The sequence below is a fragment of the Mastigoproctus giganteus genome, chromosome 2, assembly GCF_048544385.1.
Source record: "Mastigoproctus giganteus isolate SK-2022 chromosome 2, ASM4854438v1, whole genome shotgun sequence".
Taxonomy (NCBI): domain Eukaryota; kingdom Metazoa; phylum Arthropoda; class Arachnida; order Uropygi; family Thelyphonidae; genus Mastigoproctus; species Mastigoproctus giganteus.
The window spans coordinates 12,338,391-12,365,100 of NC_143576.1; the positions used below are offsets into that span (position 1 = coordinate 12,338,391).

Consider the following 26,710-nt stretch of genomic DNA (forward strand, 5'->3'; position numbering starts at 1 on the left):
GGGGTAATTGTGCAGTCAAATATGAAATTTTCTGAGCAGTGCAGACGGGCTGCCAGGGAGGATCATGGAGTCATTTCAGTGATATATATAGGAATTTTGCTTTCTATAGGAATTTTGCTTTCTATATATATAGGAATTTTGCTTTGATATATATAGGAAGCTTGCTTTCTTGCATCGTATGCCTCTACTAATACTAATTTCTTTAATGACATACAAGTTAATGCAATAGCATCATTTCTGTACTTAACTTGTTAAGAATTAGCATCATTTAAGTATATCTACCTCGATTGCACTATTGCACTACCTCGAATAAGTAACACTTATTCTTACTTATTCGAGGTAGTGCAATAGTGCAATCACAGGAGAAGACTATTGTTACTTATTCTCAGCAGATACCACCACCCATGCAGCACCGTTTCGGAGCCTATTGGCTCCTCATCGGTGGGTGGGCAAGTATCCTGGTGTTGCAATGATGACAACTTAGTTGCCAAATATAACTCCACAATATATGAGAGATGCCTGATGGTGTAAGGTAATTACGTTGTAATCTAGTTTGTTGAAATTTATTCAGAGTATTCCAGAACTAACGAAATATCCAATTGGAAAATTCCTGGGGAAAGTGCTGCTATTAGCAACTACAGGTAATTACCTCTCTTAGCACGGCTTCAAACAGCACAGGTTTCACTATAACACAGTTTTCAATTAAGTTTAAGTCAAAAATTTACTGTACATATTAAAATTCATTCAATAGTCTATATACGTGCTTTACATATATTCTGCATTGTCATAGCCTAGATATGTGTACATATATGCTGTGATGCCAACTCTATTGTCTCACATGCATATGTGCCAATGGCTCCCCTCAGGCAGTCAGTGGCAATGTGCAAGTGTTCAGTATTCTTAATTATATCCTGACGAGATGACGTGATAGGTTTTCAAACTTTTCTTTTCACAATTTATTTTTTTACCCCTTTAAATACGATTGAAAATATATCTGCATCTTGACTAGAAATCACTGGCAACAACATGCATTCTGTTTGGCAGCATGTTTTGCCCCATTTGGCAAATGATTTCACTGGTTTTGAATCGCAAGTTCAGACAACTGCCAAAGACATTGCGAAGATTGGAAAAGACTTGGGATTCAAAACTTTGTATACTGCCAATGTACGTAACTGCATTGACTCACATGCAAATAATTTAATCAGTGGTTCCCAAACTACTGAGATGTACGAACCCCTTCAAAAATGAAAAAAAGTTCATGGACCCCCCCCCCCATATATATGCATACAGTAATACCCCGACTTACGCTACCCCGACTTACGCGAACTCGGAGTTACGCGGTTCTTGATTTTTTCGTTTGGCAACGCTGCCGCCCACTATCTTCAAGGTCGTTTTTCATATGTTATCGATATACGGTGCGACGGCGGAGAATGAGAGCGAAAGATGAACAAAATTCAACTTTGCTGCTTTTATGTTTTTTATATCAGTGAAGGGGAAACACATTTCACCATAATAACGTAAAAACCAACACAATTCCAGCTATCGGTATAATCGCAAATGCAATTAGATCGAGTTTACTACCAGTTTATAACAGATTTCACTAGCAGAAACGCAACTGGATTTTTATTGTTTTATGGTAGTAACCCCTAGAAATGTGAGGTGTTAATAGTGTATCTCTGCCTTTATGGTGTTGTTTATTCAGTTGCTACATGCGCGCAGCTTTGTTTATGCGTATCAAGCGTGCCTCCTCGTTTTGTAATTGTGCTTTATTCCCTAAAAATGAGTAAAATACTTAAAAGGTGTGAAAAGGAAGCGTCTTGGTGAAGACACTGCAGATTCAGAGAGAAAAAGAAAAGCAATTATCGATAAACAGAGGCGGACTGGATCAAAAATTCTTACCCGGGAAAATTTATAGTGGCCTCATACTATGGTTTATGGCCAAAATCACACTGGCCCACCGGGGTTTCCCCGGCAAGGCTTATGGCCAGTCTGCCTCTGTCGATAGAGAAAAAATATGAAATTGCGAAATGCTTTGAGCGAAATGAAAGACCATGTGATATTGCACGTGCTACAGGCCTAAATGAAGCAACGGCGAAAAGCACATGACAATTGCAAACTTGACAGGTTGAAAATTGAAAAGGGCTCAATTGTAAAGGGCTTAAAAATTTTAGAAAATATAGACTCCAACGAAGAACGCGTTATAGCTATAAAGCAAGGAATAAAAAAATTATTAGCTTGCTACGACGAAATTCTGCGTGAAAAAAAGAAGGCGCTGTGTCGTCAGACGAATTTGTTAGATTTTATGAAGCCATCGACATCGAAATAACTTTTTTACGTAAGGCGCATTTAGGGCTAGAGCCTCAAGCTGCGAACAAATTTAGACTATGTATATAAAGTGCTTAGCATCATAATACACAGCCATTTCTGAATAAACAGAAAATTTTTAAGGTGGCATCGTTTTAGGTTATATCTCATATTGTGAATACCTTCACAACGAGTTGCCATGATATTGCACTACTTCGAATAAGTAACGCTTCACCTAAGGAGAAGACTAGTGTTACTTATTCTCAGATAGGTACCACCACCCAGACAGCACTGTTTCAGGGCTATTTGGCCCTTCGTCAGTGAGTGGGTAGGTACCCAAGTGATGCAATGATGGCAAAAACAGTTATGAAGTATAACTCCACAATATGAGAGATGCCTGATGGTGTATGATGTATTTAGACTAAGGCGCATTTAGGGCTATATACATAGTCTAAATTTGTTCGCAGCTTGAGGCTCTAGCCCTAAATGCGCCTTAGTCTAAATACATCATACACCATCAGGCATCTCTCATATTGTGGAGTTATACTTCATAACTGTTTTTGCCATCATTGCATCACTTGGGTACCTACCCACTCACTGACGAAGGGCCAAATAGCCCTGAAACAGTGCTGTCTGGGTGGTGGTACCTATCTGAGAATAAGTAACACTAGTCTTCTCCTTAGGTGAAGCATTACTTATTCGAAGTAGTGCAATATCATGGCAACTCGTTGTGAAGGTATTCACAATATGAGATATAACCTAAAACGATGCCACCTTAAAAATTTTCTGTTTATTCAGAAATGGCTGTGTATTATGATGCTAAGCACTTTATATACATAGTCTAAATTTGTTCGCAGCTTGAGGCTCTAGCCCTAAATGCGCCTTAGTCTAAATACATCATACACCATCAGGCATCTCTCATATTGTGGAGTTATACTTCATAACTGTTTTTGCCATCATTGCATCACTTGGGTACCTACCCACTCACTGACGAAGGGCCAAATAGCCCTGAAACAGTGCTGTCTGGGTGGTGGTACCTATCTGAGAATAAGTAACACTAGTCTTCTCCTTAGGTGAAGCGTTACTTATTCGAAGTAGTGCAATATCATGGCAACTCGTTGTGAAGGTATTCACAATATGAGATATAACCTAAAACAATGCCACCTTAAAAATTTTCTGTTTATTCAGAAATGGCTGTGTATTATGATGCTAAGCACTTTATATACATAGTCTTTTTTACGTAAGTCATTTGTTTTTTTAATACATATTTTGTATTAATATGTATAAAGAACTGCAATTTTATTAATATTTTTCTTCTAAACTAGTGTTTTTGTTAGTCCTTGGTCCCAATTAAGCAAAATTTATATGTATTTATATGCAAAGTTGTACCCCGACTTACGCGAATTCGACTTACGCGATTTTCGTCGGACCCACCTATCGCGTAACTTCGGGGTATTACTGTATGTTCCTGTGTGAGTGTATATATATGTACGAACACAGTTTTCTGAAAAAAAAATTCAAAGTTTAAAACAACTCAACTTTATTCTTATTTTTACATAAATATATAATAATAACCTTATTTATCATCGATTTGCTATACATAGAACAAATAATTTGACCAGCTCCAGCCAGTTGTTTCGTGGACCCCCTGGAACTGGTCTACAGACCCCAGTTTGGGAACCACTGACTCAGATGATGCAACTGAAGTGGCCAACACTGAAGTGGCACCGAAAAAAAAAAATTCTGAAGTGGCCAACATTGAAGTGGCACCACAAGAATTTTCAACAGAAGAATTGGAGAAAGTTTTTTGGGGGGTTGAAATCCTGTGAGGCAATTATGAATGGAGATCAGAAGAATGTTGAACGTAGCATCAAGGTATGGTCCATTTTACAAGATGGGATTCAATGCTACAAAGACTTGTATGCCAAGAAAAAGAAGAGACAACTTCACCAGACTTCATTATTGAAATACCTAAATAAACAATAAAGCTTTTTTTCTCTTCTCTCATGATGTTACTTTTTCATTAATAAAATTTTTGCAATATTTTTTATTTCAAATCCTTTTAATTAGCTTGATAGTGCAAATTGTTTATAGATTTATTATAATTTGTTTATAGACTGTTTCTCTGCTACGCATTCAATTAAAACCCACTATAATTATACCTCAATCAGCACGGTTTCACATAACATAGAAAGTTTCAGCAACAATGATGTGTGGGGGTATTGTTGTACAATGTAGTGTTACGATCACATCCAGCTACATTAGATGTGTTACAAAGGACACAAGACACTACTGCATGTTTACATGTATACTAATGCTAGAGTATAGTTAATAAATTTAATGAAGTACTGGTTAAATTGACTAATGCGAACATGGCAGAAATATATCAGAATCATGGAATATCGGTTGCATATACTGAATGCAGAACTGAATATGCTAAATGCAATGAACACAGGAAAGAGAGACATGATAGAAGGAGAAGAAAACACATTGGTTCAAGTAGAGTATATCCATTAGGATGTCCTCTATGACAGAATTATGGTTTATCTACTTATTCATTAGTGTCCCCTGACAGTGTTCGGAGCAGTTTCAATTCAAATCCCATAATAGACTGGAAGAATTTTTAAAGGCCTCATAGCTAGAATTTAATGTGATTAATATGAAATTTTGGGCAATGGAAGTAGGGGAATTTTTTCCATTACCTATACCTTGTTTCTTTTCAGCCTGAAAACATTCAAAATTGACATGTTAATGCACACTGGAACAGATAAAACATATGACACTGGTGTGGAAGGCAATGGGAAACTATTGCATTAAGCCTGTGTATAATTTTTTCTAGACCGTTTAAAATGCATTTTTTAAAGTAACACTAAGTCAGCCTGGTGTTGATATAAACAGAAGTACAACAAAACTGGGAATTGGCAGATGTGTATTAGGATGCATTAAATATAATGATCATCTATAAGTGTAACTAAAACAGACAAACAAATCAAAATGGTCATTATGTGCAGGGCCGTGCGAGGCTATATAGCCACTCTGGTGCAAACTTCTTATTGCTGCCCCCCCCCACGGTCATTTTTCTTATATCAATTTTTTTTGGGAATTTAAAATATATATATATACAGTCCATTCCGGTTATTTGGGACACATCGGGACTAGTGCATTTTGGCCCGATTAAACAGCTGCCCCAATTATCCCAAGTTTCACATAAATAGTTAAAAATACAATGTACCCCCCTTTACAATTGGTTCACAGTACAATCAAATCACGTTACGATGGAGTCATCATCGTAACGTGATTTGATAGGTAGCATAGTAAAATACCATTCACTATACAATGTGCAGTAAGTGCTGGTCATTGTGATCACGTTTGTGAATTGAATTTAAATTCTATTAAACAGTGATTCTAATTAGCGAAAATAGAAGGAATATTATCTACAGGCTATAAAAGCAAAGATATATTAAGCACAAATTTTATTACCTTACCAATTAATTTAATTACCTTACCAATTAAAAAATTAAATGATACGTGATAATCGGAATAATTAATACATACTGTAATAAGTACATACGAACTAGTTGACATTTCTGTTCACTGACATTTGTGGGTGGGAGTTAAAATTTAAAACAGTAAAAAGATAAGCAATCAATAACAAAGAACATGGCCACACAAATTGTAAGTAACACGATATGCACAGGTGAGAACGGAGTAATGAGTTACAAAGCTTTAAAAATAGCAATGAAGAGAAGATCTGAAAATTAATTTTTTTATATGATTGAAGATTTCGTGCAAGTGTAAACACATTTCACCATAATAACCCACAGAATTCCAGCTGTTGGTATTATCGCAAATTCAGTAAGATCGAGTTTACTGTCCATTTATGATAGATTTCACTAACAGAAAAGCCCCAATAAACAGGTGACTGCTAATTGTTTTTATTGTTTTATGGTTGTGACCTCCAGAATTTCGACCAAACCACGTGGTACCGTCAGAGACAATCGTAAGGTAATCTCCAATGCTGCGGTCTCCTGCCCCGATTAAACGACATGCTGTCCCAATTAAGAGAAGTAAACCCTGGCTATTTTCTCGATTGGTTTCTGTTTTTTAAGATTTGCCCCAAATAACCGGAATCCACTGTATTTCCAAAATAATGTATTTTATTTTTTAAACACAAAACATATACACCGATTAGCCAAAAGATTATGACCACCTACCTAATATGATGTTGGTCCTCCATGTACAGCCAAAACAGCTTGTACCTGGTGAGGCATGGCCGCTACAAGATTTCTAAATGTCTTGTGGTATCTAGTACCAATGCGTAATCAGCAGATCCTTTTAACTCCTGTAAGGTCTGTGGTTGAGACGCCACAGATCGGAGTTGCTGTTCCAACACAAACCACAGATGCTCGATGATTTTTTTTTTTTTTTTTTTTTGATTTGGTAGTTGTTGGCGCATCGGCTTCTGTGGCCATATTGCACCTCCGAAGGTTTTTGCAGTACTTTGATCCAAGCCCGAGGCGGGAATCGAACCCGCGACCTTGGGGTTGCTGGGCAGGTACTTTACCCACTCGGCTAGCCCGGTCGGCGATGCTCGATGGGATTGATGTCTGGGGAATTTGGAGGTCAGGGAAATAACTGGAAGTCTTTCTCATGTTCCACGAACCAGTCCTGAACAATCAGGATGGTGTGGCATGGCGCATTTTCCTGCTGAAAGAGAGCACCACCAGAGGGGAAGATCATGCCATGAAAGGGTGTACCTGGTCAGCAATGATGTTTAGGTAGGTAGTAGACACCAGAGTGCCTGACACATGGATGACAGGACCCAGGATATCCCAGTAGAACATCGGCCAATTCATGACACTGCCGCCATTGGCTTGTTTTTGTCCCACAGTGCATTCAGGTGCCATCACTTCCCCAGGTAAATGATGCACACATATCTGGCCGTTTTGTAACTTTTTAGTGTAATATTCAATAGAAAAGTTTCTTCTATTATTATCTTTCTCTTTTGAAAAATCAATTTTTTTAAATTCTTCTCTTTTGAACTAACATCATGGTGCAACAGGAAACTTGATTCGTCGGACCAGACAACCTTCTTCCAATCACTCAAGGTCCGGTTTCGATGCTCACATGTCCATTGTAGGCACTGTTCATTGGTGAACTGTGGCTAGCATGGGCACTCGGAGCAGCCTGCAGCTACGCAGCCCCATTTTCAGCAGGGTTCGATGTACTGTGCATTGTGACACATTACTCCCGTCACCATCAATTTGTGGGTCCCCCCCCCCCTCGGACCACTTTTGGTAGGTACTAACCACAGCTGACCGTGAGCATCTCACCAGCTGTGCCATTTCGGATATGCCCTAACCCAGTCATCTGGCCATTACAATTTAGCCTTTGTCAAACTCGCTTAAGTCCGCTGCCTTTCCCATCTGAAGAACAAGAGTAACACTGATTAATGGAGCTCAGTATCAGGTGTTTTTCATACCGTGTTCAGACCCGCACAACCGCTGTAGCTCACCTGCAGTTGCTTCGATTTGCACAATGACTTGTTTGTCATAATGTTTTGACTCATTGGTGTATTATGATACATGAAATAAATATGTTAAAAATAAAATAACGAAAATACATTAATTTACTTTGGCTGCAGACAATAAAAGTTTCAGAGAAAGATTTGAAACTTTCTTCTTTAATACTGCCCACCGTTTAGTACTACTAGAAAAAAAATTATAAAGTTCCTGTATAATTCCAAAAAAATCAATTGTCACAAAAGGTACAAAAAAGGCTCAGGGGTTTATATCCAAATTTTTTTCCTGAAGACCGTTATGTTTTCCTTTCATATTGACCCCGTTGTCGTAGCATTGCCCACATATATTTTGAATATTAATGTTACATTTTTCCAAAAATTCTAAAATGAATGTAGTTAGCCCACTACCAGTCATATTTTCAATTTCACAGAAACCTAAAAAATGTTCCCTAATTTCAATTTTTTGTTTCATCATTATAAATTACAAATCTTAAAATAATTTTCCATTGTTCCTGATGACTGGCATCAGGTGTACAATCTAAAATCAAAGAATAATATTTAGGTTACTGTAACTTACCTAAAATTTTTGTCCTTATATTATTTCCTATTATATTTTAAATATCATTTTGAATTTTGTTTCCTAAATAATGCGGCATATGAAGTTTATCAATCTGAATATGTTGGATGTGTGCCGATAAATTGGAATCAAATTTGGAAATCATTTGTATTAATTGAGAAAAGTTTCCGTTATTGTTGTTGAATAATTTTGAATTAGTACCCCTCAAAGCCAAATTTGGTTTTGCCAAATATTGAATGCAAAGAACAATTCTCTTTAATACTGATTGCCATCTTATTTTTTCTTGATTTATCAGGACTTTGATGATGTGCATCTACTGTATTTTGTAATTCTAAGATTTTATGCAAATTGATTAACTTGTTAGTACATTCGACATGCATATTGCTTTTTTCATGAATATTTAACTGTCTCGTTAAATGTTGCCAATCTTTGAATCCACCATTTATAAGTGGAACTGAAACAGTACTATTTAAAAATAATTTACAATTATAACAAAAGACAGCATTTTGCGAAATCGAATGCAGTAACCAATTATGCGAAAGTGATTCACCGTTTTGTAATTTTTTAGTATATATTCAATAGAAAAGTTTCTTCTATTATGCGAAAGTGATTCACCATTTTGTAATTTTTTAGTATATATTCAATAGAAAAGTTTCTTCTATTATTATCTTTATATTTTGGAAAACCAATCTTTTTTAATTGTTCTGTTTTGTTTTCAACTAACATCATTCTTATTTTATTATTTAAAATTTGTGGCTATTTACCGGGATCACTAAATGAAATTAGTTGATCTTGTATACCATTATTGTGAAGGCTCTGTAGCTGAGTGGTCAGGAGCAGGAGTGCAGTAGCACACGTTCTTTGAGTAGACCGGGGTTCAAGCCCCTGACTGCTAAATACAGTCGATCTGCCAACCCGCACTGGACCAGCGTGGCAGATTATGATCCATTTCCCTCAGCATGAATTGTTGAGGAGGCTTACATCCTGCAGTGGGTTGATAATGGCTGCAGTTTACTTTTTTTTTTTTTTTTTTTTTACCACTATTGTGATCTTAACTTTCCTCTTCATCTGAATTTGCTTCATTTGCACCTGGTGTTTCTTTCTGAATTGGAATGTCAACACCTTGGACAGGTGATAATTCATGTGTTTCAGTTTCTTCATCAAGAGTAGTAAAGTTAGAGGAAATTGAAGTCGATGGACCTGGCTGTGGCCGGAAATCTAGAAACTTGGTAATCAAACTTGTTCCTTTTTTATTTGGCCACTTTTCATTTTTTTTTTTTTCTTTTTCTGTGTTCATAACCAGAGAGTCATTTCCTTACTCATAGACATGTAGAAAACAAAAGTTTTAAATTTAAAATTCATTATTTGTTAATATAAAATATGACAAAACACATTCTTTCATACATTGAACTTTTAGTCTCCTTAGTCTTTGCCGTCTCTTTTAGTGTTTACAAAACATTGGTCTTTACCGACTCTTAGTCTCTACCACCCTGGTGCAGTACACCACTTGCACCACCGGTTGGAACGGCTCTGATTATGGGATACTTTCATCTACCAGACAGACTTAGATAGGATGCGCCTAGCAACAATCAGTTGTTGGATAACACAAATGGCTGGCGCCTCCGTAGCCAGGTAGGTGGGAAGGAGCAGCAGTGCGTAGCACATGCTTTTGATTAGACCGGGGTTTGAGCCCGTCACCACCAAATACGGAGGATGCGGAAAGGTCAGGGAATGACCGCCGCATATCCCGGAGCAATATGGCCTTAGTTGCTAATGCTCCTAAAAACCAAATAACAAACAAACAAACACAAATGGCTGTTTGATATACATTAGAAATGTCACAATGGAGGTAACAGTCACTGATTTAGAAATTAATAAAATAATTCACAAATTTAATTTTTAAATAGGGGAATCAGTGTATATCAGTGGCCAATAGACCTGGTCATTATAAAAGATGCACTTTTCATTAAAAATATTGGAGTAGAGCCTTTAGCAAGCGGTGAACGTAATACAGGATTATCTGGATAGGAACTGTCTTCTCAAGAAAGTACAAATGGAACATATGCATTTATATTAAAATGTGATATAGGACTGTTTATCAATGCAGCATGTTTTAAACATTAGCACACCCAGGATTTTTCTACTTGTGGATTTCTGTCTTAGATTTTCCATTACACATACCACTAACTGATTATCATAGCTTCGAGGAAGATACTGTTACAGATTTTACTCTCCTCAGAAATAGATGCATTGAGTTAAAATTTTTGTTTATAACCATGTCCCTGCTACCTAGACTTGACTGACAAGATCATTTCCAAAGTTTAATCAGAAAGAGATCTGAACTGAGTTTTTGCTTTTTCTTTTCACCTGGCTGAATGTCCTCTTACACTGGGCATTGATATGAATTGCTAGCCAAGCGTGACTTGAGATATTTTTGTTATACAACAGTTTACTGATTGTATAAAAATCATATAAAAAAGAAATCTGTGAAATCCATTATGGGTGTTATTTGTTTAAATTTTTTTAAAGTCATAAACCATAAACAAGACCCCTGAATTTCTCAGAAATCTGATCTCCATCTTTGCTTTCTGAATACTAGCCACTCCAGTCATATTTCCATAATCCTTTAGTTTTACTATTGTATGGTTAATTTTAAAATTCGTCTCAAGAGATTTTTTAAACTGCATTTGTGAGCATCCACCATGTCAAAACTGAAATGGACTGTAACTCTTCTTTCTGTTCAACAAAAATTTCATCTCAAAAAACATGAAAAAGGTGCCAAAATGTCAATTTTGTTGCATCCCTACTCAATTAATTGCATGAAACAACAAGGAGACTCAGCCCTTGGTTTGCCATTCACAGGAATGGCAAACCAAGATTAAAAGCCAATTTCGTAATTTTTCTTTTTAAAAAATATAATATTCACATATCAAATTTTATGTTGATTCTTCTAATACTGTAATGTAGTTTTATAAATACAAATACAGTATGTATGTACATAATTATGAACTTTCCTTTCAATTCATGGAATATCTGAGGTTTCAAATCGTCAAGGAAAATGTATTAGTATTAGCCATATAGTGTAAGGAAACCCAGGCTTTTGTTGCACTGGTGAAAAACGAAAAAAAAAAAAAAAAAAAAAAGAAAGAAAGAAAAAGGAGATAAGGAAAAAGAAAACACAAGATAAATTATGCAACTGTCCAGTTGAAGGACTCTGCAAGGCTTTAGGGGGGAAATTTCTATCAGCATGGCCCATACTTGTAGGTAGAAGGAATTTGTTTTGTAGAGACAGGATACACTTAAACAAAGGTGGTGCAAAAGTTTTTGCCAGTATTACTGAGGATACCTTAAAGGTTCAGGGAAAATGCTAGTTAGGGGGATGTGGGTAATACTGACACGCATTTATCTGATAATATTGGTCAAAGTAACTCTTGCACATACCTCAAGAGTTCTTATCTGTTACCCCAACTGAACATATTATCTAGATGTTCTGGTGGCAGAAATGTTTCAAGTGAGTGGGTAGCTAATGCCAGGGAGGAGAGCCTAAAAAACTTCAAGGGTTGAGTTAAATATACAAGAACAGTAAGTCTTAATTGTTTATATAGTAATGTTAGAAGTGTCGTCAATAAAATAAGCGAATTCGAACTGCTGGTTAAAACAAGTAACGCGGACATAATAGGGCTTACGGAGACGTGGTGCCACACGGAAATTGGGGATGAAGAGTTTCAGTATGGCTTGTATAATGTATTTAGGAAGGATAGGGTAGATAGAAGGAGTGGTGGGGTAATGCTTCTTATCAGAAGCAGCCTGAATGCGACGATAGCTTTCCCGGATTCAGACGTTTCACGTGCTAGTGTAGAATCTGTATGGTGTGAGATAGTTGGAAACAAAGGTACAGTCGATTCCGGTTATTTGGGACACATCGGGACTGTGCATTTTGGCCCGATTAAGCGGCTGCCCCAATTATCCGAAGTTTCACGTAAATAGTTAAAAATACAATTTACCCCCCACCTTTACAATTAGTTCACTGTACAATCAAATCACGTTACGACGAACTCAAAATAGTAAAGTACCGTTCACTATACGATGTGCAGTAAGCGCCGGTCATTATGATCACGTTTGTGAATTGAATTTTAATTCTATTAAACAGCGATTCTAATTAGCGAAAATAGGAGGAATATTATCCACAGGCTATAAAAGTAAAGATATATCAAGCACAAATTTACCCTTTATTACCTTACCAATTAAAAAATTAAATGATACGTGAAAATCGGAAGAATATACGTGATAATCGGAATAATTAATACGTACTGTAATATGTACATACTAACTAAACTAGTTGACATTTCTGTTCACTGACATTTGTTGGTGGGGACTGAAATTTAAAACAGTAAAAAGATAAGCAATCAATAACAAAGAGGGCACACACAAATTGCAAGTAACACAACACGCGCAAGTGAGAACGGAGTAACAAATTAGGAAGCTTTAAAAATAGGAATGAAGAGAAGATTCTGAAAATTATTATTTTTTTTTTTTGATTGAAGATTCCATGGAAGTGTAAACACATTTTACCATAATAACCCACAGAATTCCAGCTGTCGGTATTATCGCAAATTCAATAAGATCGAGTTTACTGTCCGTTTATGATAGATTGCACTAACAGAAAAGCCTAATAAACAGGTGATTGCTAATTGTTTTTATTGTTTTATGGTTGTGACCTCCAAAAATCCGACCGAACTATGTGGTACGGTCGGAGACAATCGTAGGGTAATCTCCAGTGCTGAGGTCTCCTGCCCCGATTAAACGGCATTTTGTCCCAATTAAGCGAAGTAAACCCTGGCTATTTTCTCGATTGGTTTTTGTTTTTTAAGATTTGCCCCAAATAAACGGCTGCCCCGATTAACCGGTGGCCCAAATAACCGGAATCCACTGTATAATGCGAGTAGGAGTAATCTACAGACCAGGTGATTGTGAAGATTATGACGAAAGCCTCTACATGCAAATGGAATGGGCAAGTAAGCGTCAATGTCTTATTATTGGTGATTTCAATTTGCCTCTAAATGATTGGAGTAAATGGGAAGGAAACTCGACACGGGGAACAAAATTTTTAAATCAACTAGATGACTGTTATTTGTATCAACATATCAGGGACAGTACTAGAGAAAAGATTATCCTAGACCTCATCATCACCCATGAATCAGATGACATAACGGCTGAAAGTAGAGGAACCAGTAGCAGGAAGTGATCACGGAGTTCTACGGTGGATGATGATGAGAGAGGTAGCAGTAGTAAAAGGCAAATGAATGGGTTTTAATTTCAGAAAAGGAAATTACGATGCCTTAAGGTACTACATGGCCTCTATTAACTGGGTAGATATCGCACAGAGAATAAATAAAATTCAACTGTGGTATGCTTTTAAAACATTAATCGCAGATGCCTTGAATACATATTTACCATTAAAAAAAATACTCCACGAGGAGGGTTCCAAGTTGGATGAATAGTGAAGTTGCCACATTACTTGAACAGAAAAAGGTGGCATGGAAAGGTTACAGAGCAATAAAAAGTACTGAAGCCTATAACAGCTACAAGATGATCTGTAATAGAGCCACAGAAAAGGTTCAACAAGCAAAGGCAGTTTATGAGAAATCACTAGCAAACAGAGCAAAGAGGGGGGGGGGGGATAAGGAATTCTTCACATACATATATGCCAAGAAGAGCAGGACAAACCAGATCGGACCTTTACGTAAGGAAAAGGGGACAGTATTAAATACACCAGCTGCCATTGCAGATGAACTCAACAGTTATTTTGCATCGATATTTACAAATGAAAAACCTTTTGTGGCAATGGGAAATTGTGGGAGCGAAGCTGAAACATATGTAATTAATGATATTGAAATTTCGCAAGATTATTTAATGAAAAAACTTTCGAGCCTACAGGCCAGTAAGGCTCCTGGAGTTGAGGGAATATACCCTATAATCTTAAGGGAGGCGACAAGTGAGTGCATTGAACCATTGGGGCTAATTATGCAAGCATCACTAGACTATGGGGAGTTCCCTTGGATTTGAAAAGTGCCAATGTATCTCCCATACATAAGGGTGGCTCTAAGGGTGAAGTGGGAAATTATCGACCTATCAGTCTGACTTCAGTGGTAGGGAAAATCATGGAGGTAATGATCAAGGGAGGAATTCAGGATCATTTGGATCGAATTGAAATTCTCAAGGATATTCAGCACGGTTTTGTAAAGGGAAAATCATGTTTAACAAATCTGGTTCGCTATTTTGAAAGGGTCACTCACGAGCTGGATTTAGGGAATAATTTCATCATTGTTTATTTGGATTTCAGCAAAGCTTTTGACTCAGTCCCACATAAGCGGTTGCTTTATAAGCTGGAACAGGGTGGAATCACTGGGAAAATCCTTTGATGGATAGCAGGATGGCTTCAGGGCAGGAGGCAGAGGGTTGTGATAAATGACTATTCCTCAGATTGGGTTGATGTAAGAAGTGGGGTTCCCCAAGGATCAGTATTAGGACCACTGTTGTTTTTAATTTTCATAAACGACATCGATGAAGGGATAGAGGGCGTGATGTCTAAATTTGCAGATGATGTTAAAATTGGTAGAGTAGTTAATGATCACTGTCAAGCTGAGCTTCTTCAGAGAGACCTAGATAGACTTCAGGAATAGTCAGAAAAATGGCAGCTATGCTTTAATCCAACAAAGTGTAAGGTATTACACCTGGGAAACGGTAATCCCAAAATAACTTATTCACTTGGTGGGGTTCAACTAAACCCAGTGCTGGAGGAAAGGGACTTGGGTGTTACGATACGGTCAGACATGAAATTCTCTGAGCATTGTAAACAGATTGCAAGGAAGGCCCATGGTGTCCTATCGATGGTCTATCGAACTTTTTCAAGTAGAGATAGAGATGTGATAATCCCATTATATAAGGCTTTTGTTAGACTACACTTGGAATACTGTGTTCAAGCATGAAGACCACACCTAAAGAAAGACACTGAGCTTCTTGAAAGGGTGCAAAGATGGGCAACTCGCCTGGCGAGATCGGCACAAGGGCGTCCTTATGAAGAAAGACTTCGAATATGTGGGCTACAGAGTTTGGAAACTAGACACCTTAGAGGAGATTTGATTGAGGTGTTTAAGGCTCTGAGAGGCATCAGTAAAATGAATGAGGACGAAATTTTCAAGATTATAAATGATGATAGAACTAGGGGACATAAATTCAAGTTATGGGGGGAAATGTTTAGATTGGACTGCAGGAAGTTTTATTTTAGCCAGCGAGTTATAAATTACTGGAATAAGTTGCCTACATGGATGGTAGAGGCTGACAGTTTGGGGAAATTCAAAGGTCATCTGGATAGTACCTTCGGGTGAGGGAAGCGCATAGGATGATAGGTTTAGTTTCCTTTTCTTAATTATTATTTTTTTTTTTTTTTTTTATATCATTTGTTTTATTCGGATTTCCGGTTTTTTTTTTTTTTTTAGGCTGGTGCAGCATAAGCCATAGGCTTTCTTGCCATGCGGCCATTACTAATACTAACTTTGAATTCGTTCAAACTGTCAGCCTCAACTACCTGCAGAGGCAACTTGTTCTAGTAATCAATGATTTGCTGACTAAATGTATTTCCCCACTACCACAGACAATCAGGAGTCAACTGTATTTTAAGTTTCCTTCTGTACTCTTCTAATAGGCCCACATATGAAACTGACTGACTGATACTACTAAACATCCGTTTCATCTATTTCTTATGACACTGAGTACTGGAAATTGCCAAAAAATTTTTCAAATTTGAAAATGATGCACTGCTAATAGATGAAATTTGTGCTGTCTCAGCATTTAGAAGAACAATTTTCAGTGGGAACTTATATGGAGCAGCAAAGTACTTCCTCACTGAACGAAAGAACAGAATTAAGAACCTAGAGGAATAAAGTACTTTAATGTTAGAATATTTGTGTATTTTCAGTTGTAAATTATATAGAGAAGAGAATCAAATGTTTTGTGGCATATTCTTACCACTCCATCAATGACTGCTAAATGCTTAGCTCATTACTAATTCACCAGCACACATATCAGAAAGGCCAAACATTTGACTTATGAAACTAAATGAATAAAGCACTCCAACACACATTAGAACATCTGTCTATTTCTAGTTGGAAATTCCATAAAAAAAAGGAATCAGATGTTTCATCGTATGTTCTTACCACATCATCACTGATTGCTGTCTTTGCTACTTCACCTTTAGTTAGATCAGAAAAGTCAAAGATTTGACTTATGAACCTATAGTTCATAAAAACACCATGATTTTTGTTTACTTGTTTATAGGCTTCATGGTGCAAGGGCAACAAGGCAATAATGTGCCTAACTATGGTAAAGTTGATTGTGTAGTTTCGTCAATATAAATTGTGGTTGAAGTTCAGACTGCACTGTAGAGTTGTATCCATTTGAGGAAAGTAAAAAATTTTGGCCACATATAGTATATCCGCTAGAAGGTGAGAAATACTGAGAGGTGGTGATCTCTCAGTATTTCTCACAATGTTGATCATGTAAAACTTCCTGTCACAACGTCCTCCTGATTCAGTTTGCTATAGTAACCAACTTCTAAAAGGGAAGAATTAACAACTGTTGGTCTAACAAATCTACACAAGCATTCTTCGATATATCAAGGAGTAACAAACTCAGTAAATGGATACTGCCCATTTGATTTAAGAACTATGTTTGGATTTTCAAACACTAGCAGAACTAGCATTTGAAAGGAACATGCAAAATCCTTTATTCAAATCAGAAGCATGAAAACAGCTTTTCTGTTAAGTGTGACGGTAAGTTGCCTATACTCTTATCGCAACTGCTTGAACTGTTTTGGATATCTTGCAACAGATGCTTGTAATTTTTCTAATTTTTGTGAAGAATTCAATAACTGTCTTTCATCAAGGGTTCTTCAGATAATGAAATGAATTTGCATGAGTCAGTGCACTCACCAGCCATTATTTGTAATTTTTAATTTGTTTGAATTTAAGTGCTTCAAGTGTTCATATAGCATTTCTCAGCACTTCCTTAAATAAGCTTTCCAATATTCTACCAGTCTAGTTAAACATTTAGTCAAAACAGTAGCAAAATTAACATACCTCTATAGCTATGGTGGGGGGAGAGATCAAGGGGACTCAACAACTATTATTGTATGATTTTAACTAACATATGGGAGACTTTCTCACAGGGTGGGGGACAGAATTTGTAGTTTCATTATTGACCCCTGATGTATATGCACTTTTTCAAAAATATATTCACTTCAGTGGTATACATTAATTGAAACCATATCAATGTCTTTCCTTTTTTGCATTTCATTCCATAAAAAAAGAATCAAATATTCACAAAATATTCATCTACTTGCAAAAGAAGGTACGCAGATGACAAAAAAAAGTTTATTACTGCCTAGTGTCGAATCTCCTCTCTAAACACCCTTTATACTGCAGTTGCAGGCCTTTCATAAGAGAGAGATTAAAATAAAAGTGAAATAGCTCTAACTTACATTTAACTTAAAGGGAGATTTCAGGGTTGAAATCCACTCGATCTGGAAGTGATTACATTCTAATAGAATATGCTTTACTGAAAACATTGAGTCACAGTGCATACACCGGGGTGGAATTTCCTCTGTAAGAAGAAGAAAGAAATGCATTGTGAGTATGGCCTACTACTACTTCTCATATGTTTCGTCTGAAGCTGGAGTGCCATAACTGGTGTTCATGTTTAATCTGAAAAATTTTATTACTTATCTGAAATTTCCAGAGTAATGTCCCCTATTGTTTACAAGATCTTTGTGTGGTGACTTTATAATCACAATATGGTGCATAAAAATGAGTTGAATAGAGAGAATGCTTGTTTAGAGAATGCTTTGCTGATTGGTAGTAGTAGTAGTGGCACATGATGCAAGAAAGCAAGTGTAGGAGCTTATGCAGCATCAGCCAAAAAAAAAAAAAAAAAAAAATCACACCATTCCCTCCAAATGCCTGTCCAGTTCCTCCTTAAATTTATTTAACCTATCAACTTCCACAACGACAGATGGAAGATGGTCTGCTCTCTCATTGCCCAAAATGCCAGCATATCCCAGTTTCCAGCAAAATTTAACTGCATGCCTAATATCATGGAGATCCATCAAATGTAATCTTAATTTATTTATAATTAGATGAGGTGATGGGCATTTGTTTTGTATTGCAGTTACTGCACTTCTGGAATCAGTATATATAATGACTTGTTTATTAGTGACAGAGTCAACATTTTCTAAGGCTAAATGGACTGTATAAAATTTTGCTGAGTACATATTGCATCTGATCAGAAGAAACACAGAGATAGAAAAGTCAGAAGCTATCACTGCTGCTCTGACTGCCAATTCTGTTTTAGAACCATCAGTGCACATTTGATAGTATTGTGAATTGGCAAATGAGTGGGCTGCATGCATCCATCTATATTACTGATTTGGTAAGGAGTGTTTTCCAAATTGTTAAAAATAGTCATCACAGAGAGAAAGGTATGTATGGATCATGGAAGACCAGACATTTCTGCTTCTTGGAACAGGTTGTCTAGTTTGACTCCAGGCAAGAGTTAAAGCGGTTCGCTGATTTGACTGCAGTGTCTGCCAAATCATTTCCTGAGATCCCAATGCGACCTGTGATCCAGCAGAAATGAACATCAAATTCAGATTGTGCAAAGAAGTGCAGCTTCTGCTGTATCTGGATCAGGACAGGATGAGGGTTGAAAGGATTTGAACTGTGACAAATAGTGCTGAGCTTTACAAGAATACTTTCCCTAGTGCAGTCACATATAGGAGAACTGATACCTGACTAGCACACAATATAAGCAGGGTGTACCCACCAGCACTCCACATCATGGCCCGAAACTGCACCAAGTACATTTAGTTTTTTCAAACATGAAGTTCACAAATTCATACATTATGAATTTGTGAATGAAATTATGTGCTCTTAGAAGTTTAGTTTAGTGTCAAGTATCAAACCATGAAAACAGATTATGTTAGTAAGGACTTTTTCTCAGAAATACAATACCCATTATTTGACTTCCAGAGTTCTATTTTGTTTACCAAGATTTAAAGTTGTCTTCTAATGGTGCTCACATTATGTGAATGACAAAAATTAGCTAGAAAGCAGCATATAAATATATGTCAATAGTCTTTATAAAAGTATAATAATATCTCTATTATTATAAAGATTGTTAGATATCGAGTTCAAAAAAGAGAATTTACTAATTTCTAATTAATACCTACATTAGAATATTGCCAAGCTGCATAAAATGACTGGGACTGCATTATCAATGAATAATTTCATGCTGGATCACTAACAATTAGTCTTACACGGCCATTTCTTATATCGATCCGACTTCGTTAATGAATATTCTTGAATGAATCTGCATCAGAGTGAAATGTTCACCTAAAAATTAAATAACTATTTTTAAATTGGTCAAATGCATTTGTTAATAATATACCCATATTATTCGAATGAATTCTAAGTGAGTGTCAATGTTATTAAAAAAATATCCTATGTATGAGGTGTGACTCAAAGTTCCAGGAATGCCTTGCTAAAATTAAACTTTCCAATTAACTGCCTTTATTCCCTTCAAAGAAGTTCCTCTGTACAGCATTATTCAGAGCCATTTTCTTCTGGCACAATTGGAAGTATTTCTGGAACTTGTTTACTATATCAATTTTAGTGCTCTCAACATATAGTGCTAGTCCTATCACTATACGTTGCTAGATGGATGGAACATTTTGGGTCCAAAGACCCAAAATATGTCTCATTCAGCAAAGTTTTCAGTGAGGCAATTTTTGATTGGGGTGAGGGAGGGAGAATCATCCATCTCATGAACCTATATTTCTTTAAAAAAATTGCGGCACTGACAATGTGCCAATTTACATTTCACTATCAGAGAGAGAATTTCTGAGGGAAAAACTAATTGACTTATTTATATTCTAATATATCAAAACTTTGCTGAAAGAGACATTTTCAGTCTTCGGAGGTAGTCGAGTAGTACATATTGAGAGCTAAAAAGAATATAAGTAAATGGCATCCTGTAGAGCTGCCAGGGGAAATCATTTCAAGGACACAAAAGCAAATACCGTAATTGGCAAATTCAATTTTTACTTTATAAATTTTTATTTAAAAATTATTTTAATTTTTACTTACTTTAAATTTAGCAGAGCTGGCTCAAAGAGCTGTGGCACTCTGAGGCAACTTTGCACCCCAACCCATTCATATGAGCTGAAAAAGTTTTTTCAGTTAAAAAAATAAAATATAATTTTTTGATATAATTTTACTGTTTATTTCATTCAGTTCTTTTCATTAAAATCTTAAAATAAAAAAATAAAATTTATTAATTTACATTTAATAAACAAGTAGCATGAATTATACACTCATTAAAATTTTGGCTTCAAAGATTAGCTTTTCCCAAAATGAACAGGTGCAAACCATTGAATCACTTTATCCAGGTTCCAACCCATCCAGCCTCTTATGTTACTGTGGAATGCAGACAAGTTTTCATTAATTTAATCTTTGAAAGACTCTATTTTGTGATGGCCACTTATACTGGCAATGCTACAGGAATTCTCACATTTGATAACAATGCAGTCAAACAGTTTGAGCACAAGAATTGCAAGATTTAAGGTGGAAAATAACTGTCTTTGAAATGGTTTCAAAAATGTTTTAATTCTTCATATAAATCAATGCCAAAAATGTCTTTCTGATCACTATCTGAAAGCACCATCTGTTAGGCAGCTCTTCATAATTTCTTTCTGTAAAATAATTCAAATTGTATAGAAACTGGAATTAATTGTTAGGCTTCATGATCAACTCAAACATGTCTTTCAATAATTAAAATGCATTGTCCAAATTTTTGAAAAAGTAGCCACTAATTCCTTCTCTATCATTCCAACTCCATCTTCATCTTCATCCTTTTCTCTAGCATAAATTCTTGATAGCACAAATTCAGGGTCAATTTCCAGATAAACTGCCAACTTTTTTTATCATCATTTAGAAGGCACTTAAATTGCATCATTTAGAAGGCATCATTTAAGTGTATCATTTAGAAGGCATCATTTAAGTGCATCATTTAGAAGGCACTTAAATTTATTATCTGTTCTGCAATTTTTAAGGTACTCGATTGATTCTGAAATAAGGGACACAGCTTGTGACATTTAAATTGCCCGTTAGAGGGATCTCTAACAGGCAATTTGAATATGCCTATTTTGTTTTTTTGTTTATTTGGCTCAATATATGCTTAATGATCTGACATCAGTTAAATTTCTTTGAAAGTTTTTTCAATATAGAACTCATTCTTTAAATTGTTCCCTGGTTTCTTGATTGATGTTTTCTTTTATTATTTTCCCCCTCTTGTTCTATCAATTTTTGGTACCCCTATAAACTTAAGCACTCTGAGCCATCACATTGGCTTGCCCCTTAAGCCATACAACACTTTTGTGCTATAAGGTTCGTGTGTATACATGAATATTTCACTATTACAGTTCAGATGCAACAAGGGATGTGAATGAATATATCATAACGAGCTATCCTAAAAAAATTTTACTATATCATCATCATCATCAGCCATTTTCAATCCACTGCAGGATGAAGGCCTCTCCAGCAACTTTCCAGTTCCTTCTGTTTTGTGCAATGGCCATCCATTTACTTCCCATGAACTTGTGAATTTCATCTGTCCATCTCTGTTGTTGTCTTCCAGGTTTTCTTCTAGCCCCTCTTGGGTACCATTCTGTTATATTCTTAGTCCATCTGTCATGTCTTCGAGCTATGTGTCCTGCTCAAGACCATTTTAGTTCTTTAGTTTTGATTAGAATGTCCTTTAATTGAGTTTGCTGCCTAATCCATGTGTTTCTCTTCTTATCTAACAGTCTGATTCCCAATATAATTCATTCCATTCTTTGCTGTATCGTTCTCAGCTTCTCTTCCATTCTTTTGGTGAGTGCCAAAGTTTCACTTTCATAAGTCATGGTGGGGAGTATACAATGGTTCATTATTTTAAGTTTCAGACAAATTGGGATATTGCTCCACAGTATGTGACTATATTTCCTGAATGCTATCCATCCAAAATTTATTCTTCTCTTGACTTCCAGCCATTTATCATTATTACAGCCAATGACTTGTCCCAGATAAGTATATGACTCCACCTTTTCAATTACTGCTCTTTCAATCATAACATCCCTTTCTGTGGCATACTTGTTCATCATTACTTTTGTTTTAGCCATATTCATCTTTAGTCAAAAATCCTTACTAACTCTGCATAACTGACTAAGATTTTCCTCTAATTCTTTGGGATCGTGGCTTATGACCACAATGTCATCTGCAAATCGTAAATGGTTTAGGTACTCTCCATTCATATTGACTCCTTTCTGTGACAAGTCTAATCTTCTGAAAGCTTCCTCAAGGGAGCTGTAAACAACTTCGGAGATATTGTATCTCCTTGTCAAACTCCATTCTCAATTTTAAATTACCTACTGTCTTTGTCTAGTCTAATAAAGGGGGTAGCATTCTCGTATATTTTCTTCAAAATCATAATATATAGGGTATATATGCCCTGTCTTTCCAAAGCCCGAAACATTTCCTTATGCTGTATGGAATCAAATGCCTTTTTATAATCCACAAATGCCAGGCATAATGGTGTTTTATATTCATTTGCTTTCTTCATTAGCTGTGATATTACGTGAAGGTGATCCATAGTTGAGAATCCTGTCCTAAAGCTAGCTTGCTCCTCATCAAGTATTCTTTATATACTTCTATATACTTATATATTTATAGAAGCAGTGCTTTTTTTTGGGACGTACACAACGGTACGGTGTACCATTCCAAAAAAAGTACGGCATCTTTATTAACAGTGATGTGTGACATTTGGATACAGTGCACTTCGAAATTCATAATATTCCGTAAATTTTTTTCACATGTTTACCTACTATTCAAAACTTAAAATTATTTAACTAAATTTGCATTTTTCACTGTCTATTGTTAAGTTATTTTCTACATAAAACTGTATAACCATTTTTATAATTCTAAATTATTCAGTCGAACCTCTGTTTAATGATGTCCTTTTATAGCGAATTATTTTGAATTCCCCTTGGAAGTTACATTTAAAATACTTTCCATTGAGCAAAAAAAATTTTAATATAGTGAACGAAGAATTAACTTGGTACGCACTGTTCGCATTTCTGGTCTTCGGGCAATTTAGGCAATTAGTGCTGCTGTGCAAATTAAGAGAGCTAAAGGGTTTACCATTCTACAACTTAGTGGTACCTGGTAAAACCTATCCGACCACCTATCCCACATATGGAGAAGGTGCTGGTCTGCAGTGAGCAGAGAAGAGCACCTTCTACTGGCGCCTCCGTAGCCAGGTGGGCAGGAGCAATAATGCGTAGCACACGCTTCTTGATTAGACCGGGGTTCGAGCCCGTGTCCACCAAATATAGAGGATGCAGAAAGATCAGGGTATGACCACCGCATATCCCCGAAGCAATATGGCCTTAGTTGCTAATGCTTCTAAAAACAAAAATAACAACAAAATAGCAACACCTTCTACTGCAGTGGTGTCCAAACTTTTCCCGTACAGGGACCATATTCAAAAAAAATTCAAAGTTAGATTTCTTTATGCTGTTTTAGTTAACTTTCCAGGCGGGCCGAAGGTTGGACACCCCTGTGAATCAACTATAAGTGCCCCATTCGAGAATTAGGAGAGCGTGATTTTCTTTTACCCCGAAAAATAATAAATAATCATCTGTTCTTTCGCAGAAGTGCGTTATCGACATTTTTCCGTAAATTTTCCCTATCTCTGTTTACATGGTCACAGTACTTGAATATCCGAATGACACTGACATTTTGGACAGTTTCAAAAAAAAAAAAAAAAAAGAAAAGAAAAAATTCAAATTTAAGAACTAATGACAACATCGATGACGAAAGAAGAAAAATGAAGACAACAAAGGTATTAAACCTTCTAAACGTGAAATGATGACATTTAGTGAAATGTGAAGTTAGAAAATTGTCAATTAGGTTACAGTTAAATGAAAGAGATACAATTCGTGGATTTTGGGAATACCTAATTGAAAAGATTGTTTCGGAAGAACTGAAGCATTTGATGGACACTCTGAGTACGATACCAATTTCATCGATTCAATGTGAACAAGGATTTTCACAAATGAATCAGATTGCCAGCAAAATAAGAGCTTCGTTGATGACAAAAACAGTTTCTTCACTACTGTTTCTTAAAATTGTAGGCTGCCGCTGACCCGCTTCAATCCAGCAAATATGTCGATTCGTGGCTGCTTCGGACAACTGACACACAAAGAGGAAGAAAAGAAGTTGCATAGAGTGTCAGATGAGAACTTAATAAAAATTTGAATATTCTACAAAAAAACTTTATTATGGAATTATTTTTACTTATTATTTTTAGAGTCCGCAGTCTAACGAAGGGCCCTTATAATGTCACTCGGATGTCTGTCTGTCACAGCATTGTATCTCTGGAACCACTCAACCTATTGACTTGAAATTTTGCATGGGTTTGTACATCATGTGGGCCAACATAACGCCATATTGATCGTTGTTGACAAAAATTTGTCTGAGAAATGGAGGGGTAAAATGTGGGGGGACAAAAAATGTCGACAACCTACAGCTTATTATAAACCATTGGAAAGAGCTCAACGAGTAGGTTTAAAACATAATTTTAAAATAATTTTAAAATTAAAAATGGTGGCGCCAGACAGGAAAATGTGACAAATTTTCGTGTCCCCCCCCCTATTTCCATTGCTAATGTTTGTTTTTGATTTTTAGGAGCATTAGCAACTGAGGCCATATTGCTCCGGGATATGCGGTGGTCATTCCCTGACCTTTCCGCATCCTCCGTATTTGGTGGTGATGGGCTCGAACCCCGGTCTAATCAAGAAGCGTGCTACGCACTGCTGCTCCTTCCCACCTGGCTATGGAGGCACCACCATTGCTAATGGAGCTAAAAATTTAAAAATCAGATTAGCTACGCTTTATTCGATGCTTATGAAGGGAAAATTATTCCCACTGAAATCTATCATTTACTTTTTGTGTTAAAAAAAAAAATTTATTGCACTTCGATAGCCCGCTTCTTTGTACTCTCCTTTTCGTGACAAAAAGGTTGCTAAATAGTTAATAAATGGCCTCCATAGCTGAATAGTCAGGAGTGGGAGTAGACCGGGGTTCAAGCCCCTGACTGCTAAATACAGTCGATCTGCCAACCAGCGTGGCAGATTATGGTCCATTTCCCTCAACATGCATTGTTGAGGAGGTTTCCATCCTGCAGTGGGTTGTTAATAGCTGCAGTTTTTTTTAGTTAATAAATGACCTTTATAGGGCATTTACAAATTTTGCGACAAGAAGTATTTTTTAAAAATTTCCGAAGCTGGAGTTGTCCCGGCAAGGAGAGCCAGTGTTAAGGCGACAGTGGTGGGTAGGCACCTGCATGGAGCCTTGTACGGCCCTCACCTGCCAGTCGCTTCTCCCCCAAGAGTTTAGTCGCTTCTCCAGGAAGAAGTCAGAGTCGCTTCTCCTACCCTTTTCATTCACAACAACTGGAAAGACTCAAATAGACAACATTTTTGTTAGTTCCTCAGTTTTAGGTCAAGCCAGGGTACTAGAAACTTTTTTTCAGTTACCATAAAGCTCTCTATTTGAGATACTACACTAACGACCATTAGTGACTACGGACCCTTCATCCTGAGTGCCCGGAATTCAGTAGTTGACCGATTTATTTACTTATTTTACTCACATTTTACTTATTTTTTTATATACTTAAATAATAAATTTATGCTTAATAAACTGTGTTAATATACTAAATTTGTTGTTCTCAATCCAAATTCCCACTAAAGTAACAATATCAGGAAAAAAAAAAAAATTTCGAGTACTTTTCATATCCTTTTAATTTTCAATTTTTCCTGATGGCAAAGAATGAGTACCGGCACCTATTCTTTTACAAAAAAAGCACTGTATAGAAGTATATACTTCTATATACTTGTAGAAGTTACCACCACCGAGAATCCACTGGCAAAGTGTTGCCTATTCGAGAATCCACTGTCGAAGAATTCCTTATTTGAGATAGTGCAATATCAGGGCAACTAGTGAAGGCATTCACAATATGAAATATCACCAAAACGATGCCATTTCACCTACTTCACCGATTTACTACGAACTAAAATGATGCTTGACACTGACTTGTTTGATTAGTGAATTTTCCATAGTCTGAAGCTTTCAGCGCTAAATCCTGTTTAGTAGAAA

General features: G+C 36.4%; 1 protein-coding gene across 2 annotated transcripts in view; it reads right to left on the bottom strand.

The window, feature by feature from the left end:
- Spt20 (transcription factor Spt20 homolog) overlaps positions 1-26,710 on the bottom strand; it is a 357,561-nt gene that overhangs the window by 318,026 nt on the left and 12,825 nt on the right. For both annotated transcript variants that reach the window (XM_090388213.1, XM_090388212.1), the window contains exon 2: positions 19,687-19,849. In XM_090388213.1, the coding sequence (XP_090244339.1) occupies positions 19,687-19,728 (42 nt within the window). In that variant the 5' untranslated portion in view covers positions 19,729-19,849. The remainder of the gene's footprint in view (positions 1-19,686; positions 19,850-26,710) is intronic.